Here is a 20065-nt window from a genome sequence, read left to right on the forward strand (position 1 = left end):
TTTTTTTTTTAATTTAGGTTGTTTATTTTTCATTTCAATGAACATCTACAGAGATTTTGGGATTCCATTCATTCTTTGTTGCACCCTTCTCCCCGCACAAACCCCTCCCCCCTACCCCCCCCCATTTGCTAAAGCAAAAGAAAAACTCCCTCATTCCCAGCTGAGCTTTACTTCTAATACTATAGGTACCCTTGTGCTTGCAGTCATAGGATTTTCTAAGGCTTTTACTTTAGAAGTGGTTGGCCAATCCTGCTCCTTAGTCTGTCTTAATTTTGGGAGCTCTGGTAAAATTTGTCTGGCATGGTTGACCTTGCTGGTATTTGAAATACCAATTGGCATAGCTTCAAGTACCATAACATCCCACAAGCTTCTCCAGTACAGCAAACTGATAGCCAAGTGATGTACTGGTTAATAGTAAATGCTAAATAAACCAGCACATACACATCTAACCTACAAAATAGTCATTGCTGTTATTGTTAGGTGACTTCAGGTATGACTCATAGTGACCATATGAGCAAAAGATCTGAACCCTCTTCTACCCTGAGTCATTCTCACCTTTCCTAACACACAAGAGCCCATATGTGGCAGTTGCTACAAAATAAATAGCAACATGCAAAGCATTCCCTCATTTTGGGGAATTAACAAATAGTTGTAGTACTTCTAACAGCAAACCATGAAAACAATAGCCACTCACAGGGCTTCCAGCCTCTTTGCCTGAAGGCCTCTATAGGTGAGAGCCTGATAGGCCCACCTCCCTGCTGCATCTACACATCTACTGCCACTGACCCTTCTAGCCTCAGCTGGAAGGCCTCCAGATGAGACTTCTTGTGCCATACTATTTGTATGCTATCAAATATATGATCATCAAAAGCAGAAAATAAGCCATTGTCCTAGACAGATTGTAAACACTTGAATATAAATCACAAATTATTTTACCAACCTTAAATTCCACTGTTTCATTTAATGTAACTTGTCCATAATTCCAGTTTTCTCCATAGTTTCCTTCTTTTTGGAAAACTGTCTTCTCCATATCTTGGTCAGTGCTGATATTAATGCTTAATTTATAAACATTTTCACCATACATATAATACCTGGTTTGAAAACAAGCAAATAAAAAAGTTATTTGATTCCTCTTCATACAAAGAGCAACTAAAGAACAAGATAAAACAAAAATATAAAAAATTATACCTGATTAGTGTAGATGTGCAGAAGCTCTTAAGAGTGAACAATGCGTGATATTAATTTCTATGTGAAATCAATTGTGTTAAAGAGAAATTTTAAGAGGTTGAAGGACCAACAGTAACATAGAATTTCTGAGATGTTACTCTAAAAGCCAATACAATATTTAAAAATAAAATTAAAACTACTATAGTCTTGTAAATGGTTTTCTAAATGCAAACCATTTCATAGAATATGTGTGCAAATACTGTAAGTGATGAACCCTCTAGAGGAAACTCCCATGAAGCTGAACACTGTGACAATGATGTGTCAAATGCACTAATGGTTACCCATGGTGGACAATGTTTGATGGAGCTTCCCAATTAAAACAAGCTTAGAAGCAGGAGTGGTATTCACTTCCGTAATAGCTTGCTTGCCTCCAGAAACCCTATGAATCTGGAGAAAGGATGAAAGTCACACAAGTGGTGAGGAATTTCATTCATAGGGTCGCTATGGGTCACCTACGGCTGGACGGCACTTAACAACAACAACAACAACAACAACTACTCCTTCAATCTTACCTGAACCATTTACTGTATTATGTAATGAATACAACAGTTTGTGAATAAATTTACAATATGACTGTATTATTTATTTCCTAATCAAACATCTCAAAGGAGGATATATGTAATAAAAATATCAATAGAGTGATATCTAAGTGAAATAATTTTATGACTAAGTACATAATTACTTTCATTTTTTTCCTAACATTTTATATTAATGGAAGGACATGTCATACCATATGTTCTCTGTATTTTATTTCATTGATGGTTTGAAGTACTGAGGACTACACTTTCTCTGGTATGTAAGAGAAGATCTCATTTTAGAGAGGAAATTTCTAGTCCAATTTTAGTTTGGTAGCCAAAAGTGCATTAAGAAAAGTTAGAAAATATAGCATTCTAGAATCCTGGAAAATACAATATAGACATTCATTCTAGGGAGCTCTGGTAGCCTGGTGGTAAGAAGCTGCACTGTGGCTGGAATCCACCAGCTGATGTGTGGGGAAAGAATGGAAAACCTCCTGTGAGACTGAGATTAACTGGCACTAAGAACCTGCTACAGGGTCAGCTATGTGTCGTTTAATCTCAACAGTACACAACAGTAATAACAAAAAACATTAATCCTAGTGGAAAAGTTATCTTTCTAGAAATTTATTTATCTACCTTGTGTCTTTTGTTGTTGTTGCTGTTATGTGCTGTCACTTGTAACTCATAGCAACCCTATGTACACGTGAACTAAACCTTGCCTTATTCAGGGCCAACCTCATTGTCTCCAATACACCTACTTCTAATACCCCAATCACTGATTCAATCCATCTCATTGAGCGTCTTCCTCTTTTGTGCTGTCCCTCCACCCTCCCAAACATGATGTCCCTCTCCAAGGACCAGTCCCTCCTTGCAATACGCCCAAAGTATGTCAGACTACGCTTCAGAATCCTTGCCTCCAAGGAGCAGCTTGGCTTCACCCTTTCCAGGACAAACCTGTTTGTTCTCCTAGCAGTCCATGGTATATTCAAGACTCTTCTCCAGCACCACAGCTCAAAGGTATCAATTCTCTTTCTGTCATCCCTAGTCATTGTCCAGCTCTCTGATGCATAGCACACAATTGCAAAGAGTATAGCCCGATCAGGTGAATCTTAGTCTCTAGCCTGATGTCGTTGCTCTTCAGTACTCTGGAGAGGTCCCTGACAGCTGACTTTCCCAATGCAAAATATAGATGTAAATATTGTTACGTTCCCTGAATTCTTTTGTCTTTAAATTACACTAAAATCATTAGAAAAACATATAAAATAATTAAAGTCTAACTTCTTATAAGAGTAATGCGTTTTTTGAATTATGTCAGTATCTTATACAATAAAGTTTCTTTTCATGTTTCACTACTTAAATGTGATTCATTTACTCACTGCTATGGAATCAGAACTGACTTATAGCTGAATTTTCAGCAGGTTTTCTGTGGAAGACTGCAAATTGCAAGAAAGGAAATGACTTATCTTTCTCCCTGGAATCTGCTCTGGATTTAAACTGCCAGTGAGATATTGTATTGGGGTTAACAGTGGAACTCTTTATGGACTATGTCACCAGAGCCCCTTACTTAGAATGCAGTGATTTTATCCTGCCCAAGTCTCAGAATAATCTTGATTCATATAAATAAAATAAGGGCAAGAAGCTGTGCTGTAATCCTGAAGACATGCTGTTCAAGGCCACCAGCTGCTGTGTGGGAGAAAGATGGACAATCTTCTCCCTGAGATTAAATGCCCCTGGAAATCCCCTGGAGGGTCAGCTATGGGTTGGTTCCACCTTGAAGGTATACAACAACAACAATATCCTTACTATTATATTTGACTTATAATCATAACTTTTCTTTTGGCTCTTAAGTTGTATATCACATAAAATCTGCTTAGTTTTCATGTCCCACAGTCCTCAAACAAACATCGTACTAATTCTCCAGCCTTCTCCAGAACCTGCTTGTTGGTAAAAAAAAAAGTAGCTGTAGATAATCTGAACTCTACTTTTGATACTTATATAAAACAACTGCCACGGATGTCATTAGGAATGTCCTAGGGTTTTCAACGGTGGATAATTTTTAGAATTAGATTTCCAGGCTTTTCTTCTGAGGCACCTCTAACATTTAAAACTTTAATATTTTAACATTTAAACCTCCAACATTGAGTCAGTGGTCAAGTAAGTTACTGCTCTCAACCCTTGATTGTCTTTGAAATACCTTCTTTAACCTTGAGCATTAGAGGGATTGGAGAAGGAGAAAGAAGTCAGTTAACAGTCAACATTTTGTCACTTTAACAATTGGAAAATTTATGGTATGTATATTAAAGCTTTGAACATCATTTTGGTAACTAAATTGCAAAGGTATTAATTAAATAAATGGTTACCATGCTCCCACAACATACCAGAAACTAAGGCAGGCTGGCTCCAATGTGAGGACCAAAGGGAGACTTAAAAGTCTCACTCTTTCCCTTCTCCCTCCTGGTCCAGTTGGAGTAGAAATGTAAAATCCTGTAAAAACAACAACAATGTAGTTAGCTTAAAGATTAGCATTTTATTACTTGGAATATATCTTTTATCATAAAGGAAAAGAAGACTTCGAGGTAAAAATATAAGAAGATATATTTAGTCACAGTACAAAGGACATGAGATTCAAGTATAGAGGGCAGCCGACTTACAAATTTGCAATTAAGATAATCAATTCAAAAAGCAGACTCTCTCAATTATTAAGTCCAGAAAAGACCTAGAGTAACACTAATATTTCTGAACCTTAATTACTTTAAAAATAATACTAGTTTGCCCAATTTAACCTTAATTCCAAATTGCTAGACATTTTGATTAATTTACTTCTTTCTACATATTAAAAGACAAAAACCTCCTCAAGTAAATAGCTGACCCTCCAGTGGCTTAGTGGGTTGTCCTAGCCACATGGAAGATTACCTTTTTTTTTCCTGTGGTCTTTATGATGTGTTTTAACTGCCAAAGAGGCATTATGTTTTTTGGGGTTATTTGTTGTTGTTGTTGTTTTAATTAGCAGCACAACTCTATAGGGACTATACCACCAGATCTCCTTTCTTCATATATAAGTATATTAGGATATTAAGGTTGCCTAATGGGATGACTAATGGCATGCACAGTACTTAAAATTAAAATTTAAAGCGATATTAAGAGTTTTAAATATCTACAATTTTATATTTCACTGACTGCATTGCATTTCTCTACATCTGAAGTTAACCAATTTTATAATGGCTTCATATTCCATATTCCTTTAAAAGATAGCTAATCAGATGGCAGAGGAGCAGAAAGCATGCTAACCCACATAAAAGTTCCTTAATAGCTGAAGTCTCTGCATAAAGTACTTTCTTGCTTTGAATTCATTATTCCAATCAATGATTTGAGGTATTTGAAGTGTGAGAAGGACTGTTAGAGTGAGAATGATATTGAATGTTTTTAGATTTTTTTTCATTTTTTATTTTGCAGCTTATATATTATTATACATAGTAGGAAGCATTGGAAAAAATATTATGTACTTTCAAAAAGAAATGAAATATTTGTTAAATCCTATTGTATTATATAGATGTCTTGAATGTAAATTTTAATTATAGTCTGTATTTATGTGTTTATTTGAAACCAAGTATCTTCTCCCTTGTTCGTTCTGACAGAAATTTTCACAGATAATTCTACATAGTATATTTAATTAAACAAATTCATTTAGAAAACACTAAAATTAAAAAAAAATTGTGGGTAAAAGCAATAGTATAATATATGCCTTTGGCTACATTAATGTATACCTAGATACTAGAGTCAAAATTTATTCAGAATAAATGAGTGTTTTATCAAGACGAGAATCAGGATGAGGATGCATGGGGGTCAGGGATTAATCATGTGGTTGTACAACTTGACGGTTGGGGGTGTTGAGGGAAATTGGGAAAATATGTTCTGTAAAATAAGGTATTCAAATTTTGTAAATAAACTGTTGTTGTTGATTGCCTTCCAGTTGACCATGCCTCATAGTGACCCTAGGAACAAAAGGCCTGAAGTTCTTCTGTAACTATTGACATTTATAAAAGTTCATTGTAAAAATTAAAAAAAAGTAGTGTACGCTTAACATGGTGCATTATGTTATTTCTGGTGCTATTGTATTCCATAACTAGATGGACTGCTAACCTTATCAGAAGTTCACATCCACCATTGGCTCCATGAGAGAAAGATGAGCATTCTGTTCTGTTACGATTTAATGCTCCTGGAAACTCGATCCAGGGTTGTTATGAACTGAAACCAACTCTATAGAAGAATGAATTTTAAAAATCTTCTCAAGATAACTCATTCTCTTTCTTTGTTTTCAAAAAACATTGTGGCACAAAGCTAGTTTACCCTTTCTTTTTGTTATGTGTATGCAGATGGTTCCACTTAGAGTATGAAAATTCAGACATGCTCAGGTATTTTTTAGATTATTCTTAGGGAAAAGTGGGGACAATACAGTGACTATGGGCTTAATTAGACAATCTTTGTGGTTGTTGTTGTTGATTGTCGTTGAGTCAAGCACGACTCATAGTTACTCTATGAACAAAAGGCCTGAAGCCCCTCTACAACTATCGACCTTTATGAAAGTTCATAGAGTTTTCAGAGGCATGTTATTTAGCAACTTGATGCCACTCCTGCTTCAAAAACTGTCATAGTATGTTAATGTTATGTGCCATTTAGTCACCTACAATGACCCTATGTACAGCAGCCCTGAACCCTTCCCTGCCCTGAGCCAGTCTCATTAATTTGAACACACCAACCCCCATTGCCTCAGTTACTGTATCAATTCATCTCATCTAGGGTCTCCCTCTCCTGCTCTGTCTATCTACAATTCCGAGCATGATATCCTTCTCCAAGGACTTATGTCTCCTGGCCATGTGCCCAAAGTAAGTGAAGCAGAACTTCAAAATCCTAGCCTCCAAGAAGAAACTTGATTTCACCTTCTCCAAGACAGACCTATTTGTTTTCTTGGAAGTCCATGGTATGGGTAAGACTCTTCTCCAGCACCACAACTTGAAGGCATTTATTCTTGTCTGTCATCCTTAGTCATTGTCTATCTTTCTGAAACATAACAAGTAATTTGGAAATACACCTTTTTATCTAGACTGACATCGTTGCTCTTCAGCTCTCTGGAAAGGTCCATGACAGCATATTTTCCCAATGTCATCCGTCTTCGGACTTCCTGACAGCTAGTGTTCAGAGCGTTGATTATGGATCTGACTGGGCAAGCTATAATTGTTAGCAACCTCAACCTCTTCTCCATCTAATATGGTGCTTACAATTGGCCCACTGGTGAGAATCTTTGTGTTCTTGGTGTTGAGTTTCAATCCATATTCCAGACTACAATCTCTGACCTTTTGTAGCAAGTGCTTTAGGTTTTCTTCAGTTTCAGCAAGCAATGTTTTGTCATCTATTCCTATGTGTGTCTTACTCTCAGTTCTCCAACCCTTCAAAGGACTTGTATCACCAATATCATTGCTTTCTAATTACTTCTTGATTTCTTTAGGTGGTGCAAAAATTTCTACTCTGTGACTTTTAAACTTAAGTTTCATAATTCAAATGCATATAGCCATATATGATCTTTCTTTAAGATCAAAGCTAAAAAATCTATATAAAGCAATTCAATTTTGTAGAAATTAGTTGTTATGGTTTGGTTTTTACTTAAAGGCAAATAAGTTGCTTACTTCAATATTTAAATAATGCTTAACTAGTCCCTTCTTCCATCCAGATCTTTTATTATGTCTTAATTTACCATTGAACTAAGTATAAATTAATCTCTATTTACAGACAGAATATATAACGTACCAGATTTATGCATTGAAGATGAATACTTTATAGAAATATATGGATATAACAATAAATGAATGGAAATCCAAAGTCTCTGTAAATTTTCATTAAACTTAATAAAAAAATTTAAAAAAAGAAATATATGTAAAGCAGATACAAAATTAAATTGTTTTTCTTTCTCCATATATTCAGTTTATCCCTCTGTTCAAATACCAACTCAAATAAGCAATAGTTGTATGAATTTTTTCCTTCATCTCTTTTACTTGTTTTATAATTTGTATTTTTCAGAACTATACTAATTTTTGCGATAGTTAAAATAAAATTTCCATTTCCTTCAGAGAGTTTCCCTTGGTCTTTTTAATTGCAAATTTTCACTCTTTTAAAATTCTTGGTTGAAATTTGTACTTTCTGACATCATTTGTTATTTTATTTTTTAATGTTAATTTATTAAACTTGCTAGAACTTTAGGGAAATGAAGTGCATTTTATTCATTTTTTAAATTCCTTTTACAGACTCATTAAATGCTCAAAATATTATCATTACACTAACTTGACTTTTTATTTTAAAAGTAACTCTGAAGCCTTGAGGCAGGTCACCAACATTGAAGATCCAGTCAAGCTACAAACAATACCACAATTCCCACATCCACGATTCTCACCTGCCATGCTAGGACGAGCCTCAGACAGAATGCTCCAGGATCCTATGCCACTACAATGCAACTGGTCTCAAATGGGCCTTGTGCCATGATTTGCTGTTAGAGGTATAACACCTATCAGTTTGTTGTATTGGGAGAATGAGTTCCACATCACTAATAATGCTGTTGTTATTGAGTGCCATGGAGTCAGAACTAATCCATAGCTGGTCCTCCAACAGGTTTTTCAGAGGCAGTTAATCTCTTTGAAGGTGATTGCCCTTACTTCCCTCATGGAGCAACTGGTGAATTCAAATTGTGTAACTTTGGGTGCACCTTCTTCCTTCTTACGTAGAGCATCAAGTATACTTCCTTCGTATCTTTTCGATTTATATGCTCAACAGATCATGTGAGAGTATTGATGGACTTTACGAAGAAGAATATGGCATCAGGATTGGAGGAAGACTCATCAACAACGTGCATTACACATATAACTGCTGACTGAAACTAAGGAGGATTTGAGGTACTTACTGGAGAAGATCAAGGACTACAGAATTCAATGTGGATTGCATCTCAATATCAAGAAAACAAAATTCCTAATTACAAGGTCAATAGGAGCATCATAATAGATGGAGAATAGATTGAATTTGTTAATTTCATTTTGCTTGGATTCACAATGAGCTCCCTTGGCACCAGCGGTGAAGAAATCAAAAGAGTAATTACATTGGGGAAATATGTTGTCAAGGATCTCGCCAGAGTGCTAGAGAGCAACAATGTCATTATAAAGACTAAGGTGTGCCCTGGCCAAGACTGGTCTTCCCTGATGTTTCTATGCATAGGAAACTATTAATATGACTATTATTCAAATATATGCACCAATAGCTAAAACTAAAGAGGAAGAAACTGGTGATTCTACCAATTATCTGCAGTCCAGAATTGACCAAACTTGCAATAAGGATGCATTTATAATAATTAGTGACTGGGATTACAAAGTTAGAAACAAGACAGAAGTATTTGTAGTCAGAAAGTATAAACTTGGTGAAATAAATGAGGCTAGAGATCTAATGATTGATTTTTTTCATGTTCAACTACTTATTCACTAGAAATACATTTTTTTAAAAAAGGACAATCTATTACAAACCATGCACCTCACTTGATAGACTGTAGAGGATATGATTGGCTACCTCAGTGGTCTCAAGACTATTTTCCAGCCATTTGATTAAGTTTTTATTTTGTGGTCAAGTATTTATTGTATTAAGGATATAGGAGTAGAGTGGGATACAAGCCTTGCCCTATGAAAGTCTATGTAAGTTTATGGAAGCTCAATGTTAGCACTCTTTGGGGACCCTTGCTCTCTTATAACTCAGCATCCAGCTGTACTGCAATTGACAGTCAACAGGTTCCTGGAGCATTTACTTGCCACGCTCTACAATATTGAGATCTATCACTCACAGTCATATGAGTAATTTCTATGACCAGTTTGAATTTCTGTGAGACCCTCCAGCAAACCACAGAACTCAAGAGAGGAGTGGGAGAACTGAACAGAGAAAGAGTAGATGATGTCAGAAATCGTGGAGTGGTACAACAGATCAAACATTCGGAACATTCTTGACTTCTGTAACTAATCTTAGTCCAACTGATTGTCAATACAGCATCTGTGGAAAGAATTTATGGAGAACTTCTATAACATCAGTCAAAACCAAAATATTTTTTGACTGTGGAATAGACCATCAATTACTCATTTGAAGTTTAAATGGAGGCTGAAGAAAATGTAAACAAGTCCACAAGAATAAAAATATGACCTTCAATCTATTCTATTCAAATTTAATAATTGATTTGAGGCATTGAACACCTATAATTGAAAAATCAAAGATACCATACATAAAGAGACTAAAGATCTTTACAAAGGCAAAGGAGAAATAAAAGGCCAAAGTTGATGTTAGGAGAGACTGAAAATTCCATTAGAACATTGATAAACTAAAACAAAGAGAAGAATTATGAAAGTAAGAGAAATGAATAGAGGGTTGAAAAAGGCATCTCAAGGAGACTAAGTATTGGAATATACAATCAGCTGGAGTTGTAAAATAGAGAGGGAAGAACTCACTTGGCATTTCTAAAGTGGAAAGAACTGAAAAACATATTTAAACCTTGAGTTGCAAAACTAAGAGATGTTATGGGCAAAATCTTGAGTGATCTAGGAACCTTCAAAGGAAGATGGAAGAAATACACAGAGTTAATGTACAAAAAAAGAACTGACCAATACTTAAATATTTCAGGAAGTATCATATGGCTAAGAGCCAATGATAATGAATGAAGAACTTCAACTTGCACTGAACAAATTGGTAAAAATTAAAAAAAAAAGAAAAAGAAGAAAAGAAATGGCTTCAGGAAGTGATGATAGGAAACCTTTAACATGTTTCAACCAACAGATGAAGCCCTCAACATGCTCACCAGTTTACCACAAATTTAGAGGATAGTTGTCTGGCCAAGACTGACTTTAAAAGAGTCATCATCGTTCCCATCCCCAAGAAAGATATCAAACAGAATGTGGAAATTGTCCAATAACATCACCAGTATCACAGGCAAGCAAAATATTGCTGAAGATATCAAAATACAGTTAGTACAGTATATTGATAGAGAACTGCCAGAAATTTAAGCTGTGTTTAGAAGAGGTCGTAGCACCAAATATATTATTATTGATTTCAGAAGGATCGTGGCTAAAAGCATAGAATATCTGAAGAAGGTCTATTTGTGTTTTATTAATTATTCAAATAAATTTAACTCTGTGGATCATAACAAACTATGGCAAATAGTGATTAGAATGGGAATCCTCAAATATATAATTATGTTCATATGAAACCTATACCTAGATCAAGAAGCCATTATCTGAACATAGCAAGGGAACATTGCATAGTTTAAAATTAAGTAAACAGTACATCAGGTTGTGTCATCTGCATAACACAGGTTATTCATGAATCTTCCTTCAATTCTTATGCCACATTCCTCTTCATAAATTCTAACCTCCTAAATGAACTGTTTGCTATTTAGATTTAAAAGGTATGGAGACAGAACACAACTCTGACACATTCCTTTCTTTATTTTGAACCATAAAATGTTTCCTTGCTTTGTTCTTATGACTGCTTCCTGATCCAGGTATAGATTTCACATGAGCACAAAGTGTTCCTGCATTACCATCCTTCTCAGCATTAGCCACAGTTTGTTGTGATTCACACAGGCAAATGCCTTTGCATAGTAAATGAAACACAGATAGATGTTCCATTAGCCTTCAACTAAGATCCATTTGACGTTGACTATAATGTCCTTATTTAATGCCAGATGGATCTGGTATCTGGCTTCTGGAGGTGCGGTAGGTCTGAGGACTCCGAGCACATGTGGTGGTTCTTTAGGGCCCATGAGGGGTTTGGCAGAGTGGACTAGCCAGATGAATGGGAGTCTGGAGCAGGGAGTTTCCCAGCAATTAGGTGTGCCAGGCTGCTAAGACACTGTAGGGCCCTTGGGCTTGCGTCCTTCGGGCCAGTCTTTCATTGTTTTTGTTCAGACATTCCTCATGTACAAGTTGCTGTACAGGGGTCACTTGTGGTTGCTGTGAGGCTGACCACTCTGACACTGATGTGTCAAATGTGTTAATGATTGGCTACCCAATGCAGACAGAAAGTGGGGTGGAGCTCCCTAATTAAAACAAGCTTGGAAGGAGGAGTGGCAAACACTTCAGTAATAGCTTGCCTCCGGAAATCCTATGAACCTGGAGGGAGGAAGAAAGGCACCCAAGCATTGAGGACTCTCCTTCATAGGGTTACTATGAGTCACCTGGGACTCAACGGCACTTAACAACAACATAATGTCCTTAGTGCCTCCCCTAAACCCAGCGTGTATTTCTGTTAGTTCTCTCTTGATGTACTATTCCAGTCAATTTTGGTTTATCTGCTTCAGAATTTTGCTTGTGCTTAGTATTAGTGATGTTATTTAGTAATTTCCACATTCTGTTAGATCTCCTTTTTTTATAAGGGATATAAATATGGATCTCTTCCAGTCAGTTGTCCAGGGAGTTGCCCCCCAGAATTGTTGGTACAACCTGGCCAAGCATTTGTAGCATTTGCTGTAAAAGGTCAAGGAGTGCAGTCTTCAGTATGGATTGAAACTCAGTATCAAGAAGACAAAGATTTTCACCACAAGGCCAATTGGCAGCACCATGATAGATGGAGAATAGATTGAGATAGTTAACAATTGCAGCTTGCTCAATTCCGCAATCAATACTCTTGGCCCCAACAGTGAGGAAATCAAAAGATGAATTTCAATAGGAAAGTCTTCTGACAGGGACCTCTCCAGTTTGCTAAAGAGCAACAATGTCAGTTTGGAGACTAAGGTGTACATGATCCACGTTATGGTCTTTGCAATTGCTTACTATGCATCATAGATCTGTACAACAACAAAAGTGACAGAAGAAGAATCGATGCCTTTGCATTATGGTGCTAGAGAAGAGTACTGAACATACCATGGACTGTCAAGAAAACAAACTGATCTGTCCAGGGGGGCATGAAACCAAGTTGCTCCTTGAAGCCAAGATTTTTCTTTTTCTTTCATGATTAGTATTTTATTGGTTGTTTCAAAGGCCAGTACAAAGACACTATGAACAATCTTTATACAATTCTTAGTGTACCAAAAATCTACAAAGCCATGCAGTTACAATTTTTTTCTAAATTCCCTTTGGTTTTCCAGCTTTAAAGTTGAAGGACAATTTTCATTAAGAAGAAAATAAGTAAATTGTTGATCAACTTTCACTTCATAAAGTCCTACTAATTCATAATTTACTATCATGCACACTACACTTTCAAATTTTCAACCTATCAGAGCACATAAAAAAGTTACTAGAAAAACTGGACATCCAAACCCAAAGGTGTTACAGAATCCACACAGTGCTGACAGGAAGAAAGCCATGTGGAAGGAGTGGTTATGTTGAAGAAGAAATTTTATAAAAAATTCTCTAATTTTTATATCTAAAACCCATGGAAGTACACTTAATTTAAAATGTTCAAGTAATAAATGCATGACTATGACTCCAAATTGTCTTTGAGTATGCTTTGTATTATGGGATATGAAAATTGTCCCCTCTCTCCATGGAATGTTACACTGACACCCAAAGTCCTCCACAATTTTAAAATCACACATTTTCCTAGTTGTACCAAAAATTAAACAACCAGCAAATGATCTTACTCCTTAAAACAAATAAAACAAAACAAACGACATATTTACATATAAAAATGGGATAAAGTAGTATTTCCTTCTTAAAAATGTTTCTAGAGCTGCTAAAAAACTTGCATATATAAATGTTTGTTAAAAATATTCCTCTGAATTGTACAAGAAGGGAGATATAGGACCACTGATAAGACATGGTAGACAAATATTAACCAGACTTTGTGTCTCCCTTTCCTGCTTCATCAGAGGCTGGACTCTCTTCATTTTTAGTTTCTCAATTTTCTACATATAAATCTTCTTTAGTTTCTTGATTAGTCATTTCAGCCTGTTTTTCCCTTGCTGTATTTTTTTGCTTTGTTTGTACTTTTTTGTCAGACTACTTCTCCTTTCCTGCTGCCTTTTTAAGGTTTTGTTTCCACTTTTTTTGACAGTTTTGCTGATCTCCTCTTGGACTTCTTCACTGCCTCTTTGGTTTTTCTGTTTTGTTTTATTTTTAATTGATATTTTAAAGAAAGTGTACAGAAAACTTGGATTTCTATTCATTCATTATTGGACATTTTCCTCCCTACCTCCCAGTTCTGTTTTTCTTTAAAAAAAATCTTTCCATGTTGCACAATCTCTGTCCCCTTGTCCCCAGAGTCCCCTTTGTTATTCACCTCTTATTTTGTTCTGTTGTCATGCAAATAATACCTAATAATATATTCCTTTGAAATAGTTCTTTCTCTAATATGTTTCAATGCAGTGTTGGTTATTTATCCACTCTTTTCTTAGTTTTCCCCCAAACTTCATGTCAGTCCTGTTTTATAACAGTGGCATTATGCAGTATTTATCCTTTTATGACTGAGCTATTTCACTCATTGTAACGTCCTTCAGGGCCAACTGATTTTTGACAAGGAAATGAAATCAGTTTAGTAGGGAAATCAAAACCTCTTTAACAAATGATGTTGGTAAAATTAGAAAACTATCTTCAGAAAACTCAAGCAAGACCCACACCTTACACTATACACAAAAACCAACTCAATGTGGATCAGACTTAGGAGTAAAACAAAGTACTATAAGCTTCATTCAAGAAAAGCTTTGAAGAACTCTAGAAGCAACTACATGAACAGTCTCCCAAACATCCTGAATAAACTACAATCAGGAGAGAATAAAATAGACGAATAGGACTGTCTAAGAATCAAATTGCTGTGCACATCCAAATTTTTTTCCAACAGGGTAAAAAGGAAAGTCACAAATTGGGGGGAAAATATTTGGTAATGGCATGTCTGCTAAGGGACTTATATCTAGAATTTATAGAATATTCTAGCACCTCAACAAGATAAAGATAAACAACCCAATTGCAAAATAGGCACAGGGCCTTGCAAAGACACTTCATCAAAGAAGACGTGAAGAAATGTTCAAAATCCCTAGCTCTAAGGGAGATGCAAATCAAAACAACTTTGAGCTATCATCTTACCCCAGTAACTATAACAAAGTTCAATAGATCAGTAAACAATAAATGCTGGTGAGGTTGTGAAGAAATTCACCACCCCTTTGGCTGAGCTGACCTTCCTTTCAGGCATCTTGGTGGCAGGAAGGGCTCTTGCCAGTTGCCTGTGGGCCTTGGCACTCACAGAGCTTTTATAAAGCTGGGTTGCTTGAGCACTCAGAGGCAAGGATTTTTAAGTTCTGTTTCACATACTTTGTACATGCTAGCAGGAGGGACCAGATCTTGGAGAACAACATGCTTGGAAGGATGGAGGGATAACACAAAAGAGGAAAATACTGGAGAATGAGAACTGGCATAATAACTGGGATATTGGGGTTGGGGGAACTAGAGACAGTGAGATTGGCTCAGGACAGGACAAGATTCTGAACTATTGTGCATAGGTTTGCTTTGAGTCACAAGGAAGTTGATAGCTATAACAAGGTTGTATTCTATCTCCATACGTATTCAATTTGTGTACTGAACAAATCATTTGAGTAAATGGGCTTTATGAAGAAGAATGTGCAATAAAGGTCTGAGGAAGACTTATTAAAACATCTGTGCTATGCTAATTATGCAAACTTGTTTGCTCAAAGTAAGGAGGATTTGAAGAGCTTGCTGTAGAAAATTAAAGACTACTGTCTTCAGTATGGATTACTTATCAACAGCAAGAAGAAGAAGAAAAAAATCCTCACCACTGGACCAAAATGCAGCTTCATGACAGATAAAGAAAAGATTGAAATTGCCAATGGTTTAATTTTACTTGGATCCATGATCAATACCCTTGGGGCAAGCAGTTAGAAGATCAGGAGATGTTACATTTGGTAAGTCTGTTTTGAAGGACCTCTTCAAAGTTTTTAGGAACAATGATGTCATTTTGAAGGTCAAGGTGTGTCTGATTCAGGCCATGGAATTTTCAATCACTTATTATACATCTGAGAACTGCAAAGTGAAGAGCTGATGCCTTTGAGCTATAACGTTGGAAAATAGAACTAAATACCTTACCCCATGGACTGCCAAAATCATGTACCAAAGGCACATGATTAGGATCTCCAAGCTGCACAGAGGGAGAAAGTTGAACAATCTCCTCCATGCAATTCATTGTCTCTAGAAACCTGGTACCGAGTCAGCTATGAGTCAGAAACACCTTGACGGCATATAAGACATACAGGTGACACAGAAGGTTAATCTTCAGGCTGCCAACCAAAGGTTTTTTTAAGTTCAAATTCATAAGCTCCTCCATAGCAAGTAAAGTAACCTATTTTGAAAAGATTTATATCTTTAAGGAAACTTTATTAAATGGAGTTTCTATGATTTGGGATTGTCTCAATGGCAGTACTAATTTTTTTAAGTTTCTTTTCTAATTATAAGTTAATTATAATACTATATGAAAGTGTGATGAACCAGCTATTTTCCATAACCATATCTTATTGAGAGTTTCTTTATTAAAACTTTAAATTTCCTTCAAATATCTTCAAAAGCTCTTAGAATTAACTTCAGAGTCAGCTTAAAACCATGAAAATTATTTTTTTTGTAATTTAAACATACAGTAACACCCTTTTAAAACTAGACTTGTCGATTCCTATTATTCCTTTTTCTGCTTATTTCACCATGAACCCTAATCTCTCATCATTTAACTTAAGAGAACAAAAGGCTTCTGAGATGTTGATGGTGATACAGAAACCTCACAACTTCAGGAGAGACTATAGATCTTTCTGGAAATTTGAAGATTCCTTTAAAATATGAGATTATATAAGTTGCTTCATCAATAATACTATTGTTGTATATCATAGAGTCAGAACCAACTCATAGGAACTGTGAGTTTTCAGAGGCAGTTAATTGTACAAGAGGAGATTGCCCATTCTTCTCCCATGGAGCAGCTGGTGGCTTCAAACCTCATGCCTTCAGGACTGCAGCATAGCTTCTTGCCACAGCTCCTTTTACAATAAGTATGAGTTATCTGTAAAATTTACATTTACTTGGAGACAATTATTATTGAAAAGTTTTAGTTGAATAATGAACCATGTTTAATCAGTATCTATCCATATTAGAAATGTTATACCATTTCTAAAATTTCACTTTGCAGGATAGATTAGATAGCAAAACAAATTAAATGAAGATATTTCTTTGAAAATACCAAAGTTACCCGTAACTAAGGAAAAGTTTATAAGCTAAGTGAAAAGCAGGCATCTAAAATATTTTATATACTTTTAGTGCGCTCTGGTGGCCTAGTGGAAAGAAGGTATACTGCAATCCCAGAGGTGCACGGTTCAAATCCACCAGATGCTCTGCTGGAAAAGGAGGAACAAGCTCCTCCTATACCAGTCAGATCTGATTTGACGGTACACACACGAAAAAAAAAATTATATACTTTTGCAATAGACCAAGATAACTATTTTCCTCCCCAGCATTATTTGATAATTTGTATCTCTGAACAGTTGTAGATCATAAACAGAAAAAAATATTTAACATTTATAGTACTTTCTTTTAACTGGATACCCTTCTAAGTTCTTTCTTTTTCACTGTAGTAATAATTTTAATAGTCACATCTATGAAGTTAGATTCCATTATCACTCACCCTAATACCCAGATGAGAAAAAAAAAGGCACAGAAAAAGTAGGGAATTTACCCAAATTGGCCGAACTGGAATTCGCCCTGCAGGGTATTTATTTAACACTCTTTACTATAGCACTTTGCTGCATCCTCAACTATTAGTAACAATGTCAATTTTTTTGGAAAAGACCAACAAAGAAACACTTTTTTCTGGACTCTGTAACTCTTCTGTGATTCTTGTACTTCTGCTGATTTCATAGGTTATTAAACTTCATTTTCCCTGAGTGTGCTGAACAAATGGATCCCTTTTGTGCCCCACAAGATACTGCCCTGAATCAATACCTACATCTCCACCAATTGTCTTTCTTCTATCAGGTACAAAGACATCCTGAGCACTAACTAGAAACAGAGATTTAGGAACTGTTGCTCCAACAGGAAGAGAGTTCTTTAGTGGAACTAGGAAAGTTAAAAAGGCTTAGAAGTTCTTCCCTAAAGCTATGTTAATTCAGTTTATCTGCTTCATTTAGACTTTGCTGTCTTTTAAAATGAAGGCCAAGAACAAAAAAAAAAAAAAAATCCCTGCATGGATAAGAGGAACAGCAGGAGAGGTTTCATTCTTTTCCATTTCAGAGATAGGATGTTCTGACTAGAAGAAAAATGCCCCTCGGGGGGAGAATGACTGGTAGATTATGAAATCACAGGTATAGCGATGGGGAGAAACTATTAAGGCCTATCATCTGTCCTCATTACACTGCTACCTCTGGTGGGCTCTGAACTGCTCTTGTCTAATTTGAAATAACTCCTGCTACCTGACTCTCTCCTGAGACTCCATTTCAGACCCAACAGTTTAAAACCTCCACCTGACATTCAACCTGTTTCACTTTGGTCAGTCTCCTCTATTTCTTTAGTTATTTAGTCTGTTGGCAAGCCAGAACTATTTTTTCCCTGTAATATAGTCTTCAAATACCAGTGAGATTATTTTATCTCTTATTATGATGACATAAAAGCAGAAAAATGATAATTTGAGCATCAAAGATTTCAACTACATAAAAGGTATCTGTCATAGTCAATGGATATAAATGCTTTCTGCACTTTTCTCTGATTACTCTATTCCAAGTACGGTAGTGATTTTTTTTCGTCATAAAAAAAATAATGGCCTTATCATTTGACTATTTCAGGCCAAGGTTTTTTTTTTAACAGGTTTCGATCATTATCATGTTAAGGTTAGTCTTCAGCTTTAAGTAGCTAATTTGTCTATAAAGAATCTGAGAAATACCATTTTCGAAGAAGATGGATTTTGTATGAGAATATTCATGTCATAATTTTCAATGCTAAAAAATTCTTGCTTAAAGGGATAGGTCATCTAGATACAGCTGAATCATGTTGAATCACTTGTTCCTATTCTAATCTGAGTCTGTTGACCTATTTGTGGTTTAGAGTATCTTTCCACTGGTCTTCCTTAAGAGATCTCTGATAACATAGTGGTTTATATCTTCAACTCTGATGGTCTTGTGGTAAGGAGGTGTGTTGCCATTCCAAGTGCATGTTATGTGTTCCCAGGAGAAAGATAGGCAGTCTCCTCCTGAGCAGTTAAACTCCTTCTGAAAACCTACTGGAAGGTTAGCTATGGTTGGTGGATACAGAACAATTAATCAAAACTTCAGTAGTTCAAATCTACCTGACATTATGCAGGGAAAAAGTAAATGAGGCAGTCTTCTTCTGTTAAGATTTAAGCTTTGGAAACTCAAAGGAAGGCCTACATGAAACTGTGAGTCACCAATTCTTTTATTTATCTATCTATCTATCTATCTATCTATCTATCATCTATCCATCCATCTATCTATCTCTATATCTATCTATCTACCTACCTATCTATCTATTAATGAATTAATTTGTTTCTTTTAGGGAGGGGATCCTTAAAGGAGCCCCTAAGGCTACAGTGATTAACAAATACAACTGCTAATTGAAAGACTGGCAGTTCAAACTAACTAGTTGCTCCATGAAATACACGGCATTTAGGTTGGGTAAATCTTATAGCCTTGGATACTCTGCAGGGATGTTCTACCCTGCCCAGTAGGAGTATTAAGAGTGTCAGTTGACTCAGCAGTGGTGGGTATGAATATTACTGAAAACATGAGATCATTCACAAACTATTCCCTGCCTATCAGAGTGGCTTCTATTACTATTTGCTACAAGGGTTTCCAACAAACCTATCACTAAGGAAAAGTGACAGAAGGCAGGTAGAATAGTAGAAATAAGAGTCACAGAGAATAATTATAAAAAGTATATTTGTAATATGGATAGTATAATTAATATCATAAAACAAAATGTGTATAAATAGGTAAATGGAAAATCATTTTGCCCTGTAAATTTTCACTAAAATAATATTTTTTAATGAGAATATTAAAAACAAAGATGTTATTTTGAAGACCAACATAAGTCTGACCAAAGCTATGATATGCTTAATGTTCTTATAGGCATGTTTTTAGTGTTGTAGTAAATGGAATCCATATTGAAGGCAGTAATCTTTCGGTATTCTTCAGTAGGTGCTTCAAGTCATCACTTTCAGCAACTAAGGTTGTGTCATTTGGATAACATATATCATTGATTAATCTTCTTCCAATTCTGATGCCACATTTTTTTTCTACAGTTCAGTTCCTTGAATTATTTGCT

General features: G+C 35.7%; 1 protein-coding gene across 1 annotated transcript in view; it reads right to left on the reverse strand.

The window, feature by feature from the left end:
• TMPRSS15 (transmembrane protease, serine 15) overlaps positions 1–20065 on the reverse strand; it is a 272391-nt gene that overhangs the window by 150153 nt on the left and 102173 nt on the right. The window contains exons 14-15 of the mRNA XM_006889826.1: positions 4124–4229; positions 941–1091 (exon numbers count right to left, since the gene is read on the reverse strand). Of these exons, the coding sequence (XP_006889888.1) occupies positions 941–1091; positions 4124–4229 (257 nt within the window). The remainder of the gene's footprint in view (positions 1–940; positions 1092–4123; positions 4230–20065) is intronic.

Source organism: Elephantulus edwardii, unplaced genomic scaffold, assembly GCF_000299155.1.
Source record: "Elephantulus edwardii isolate Elephantulus edwardi_28Jun2011 unplaced genomic scaffold, EleEdw1.0 scaffold00081, whole genome shotgun sequence".
NCBI classification, from domain to species: Eukaryota; Metazoa; Chordata; class Mammalia; order Macroscelidea; family Macroscelididae; genus Elephantulus; species Elephantulus edwardii.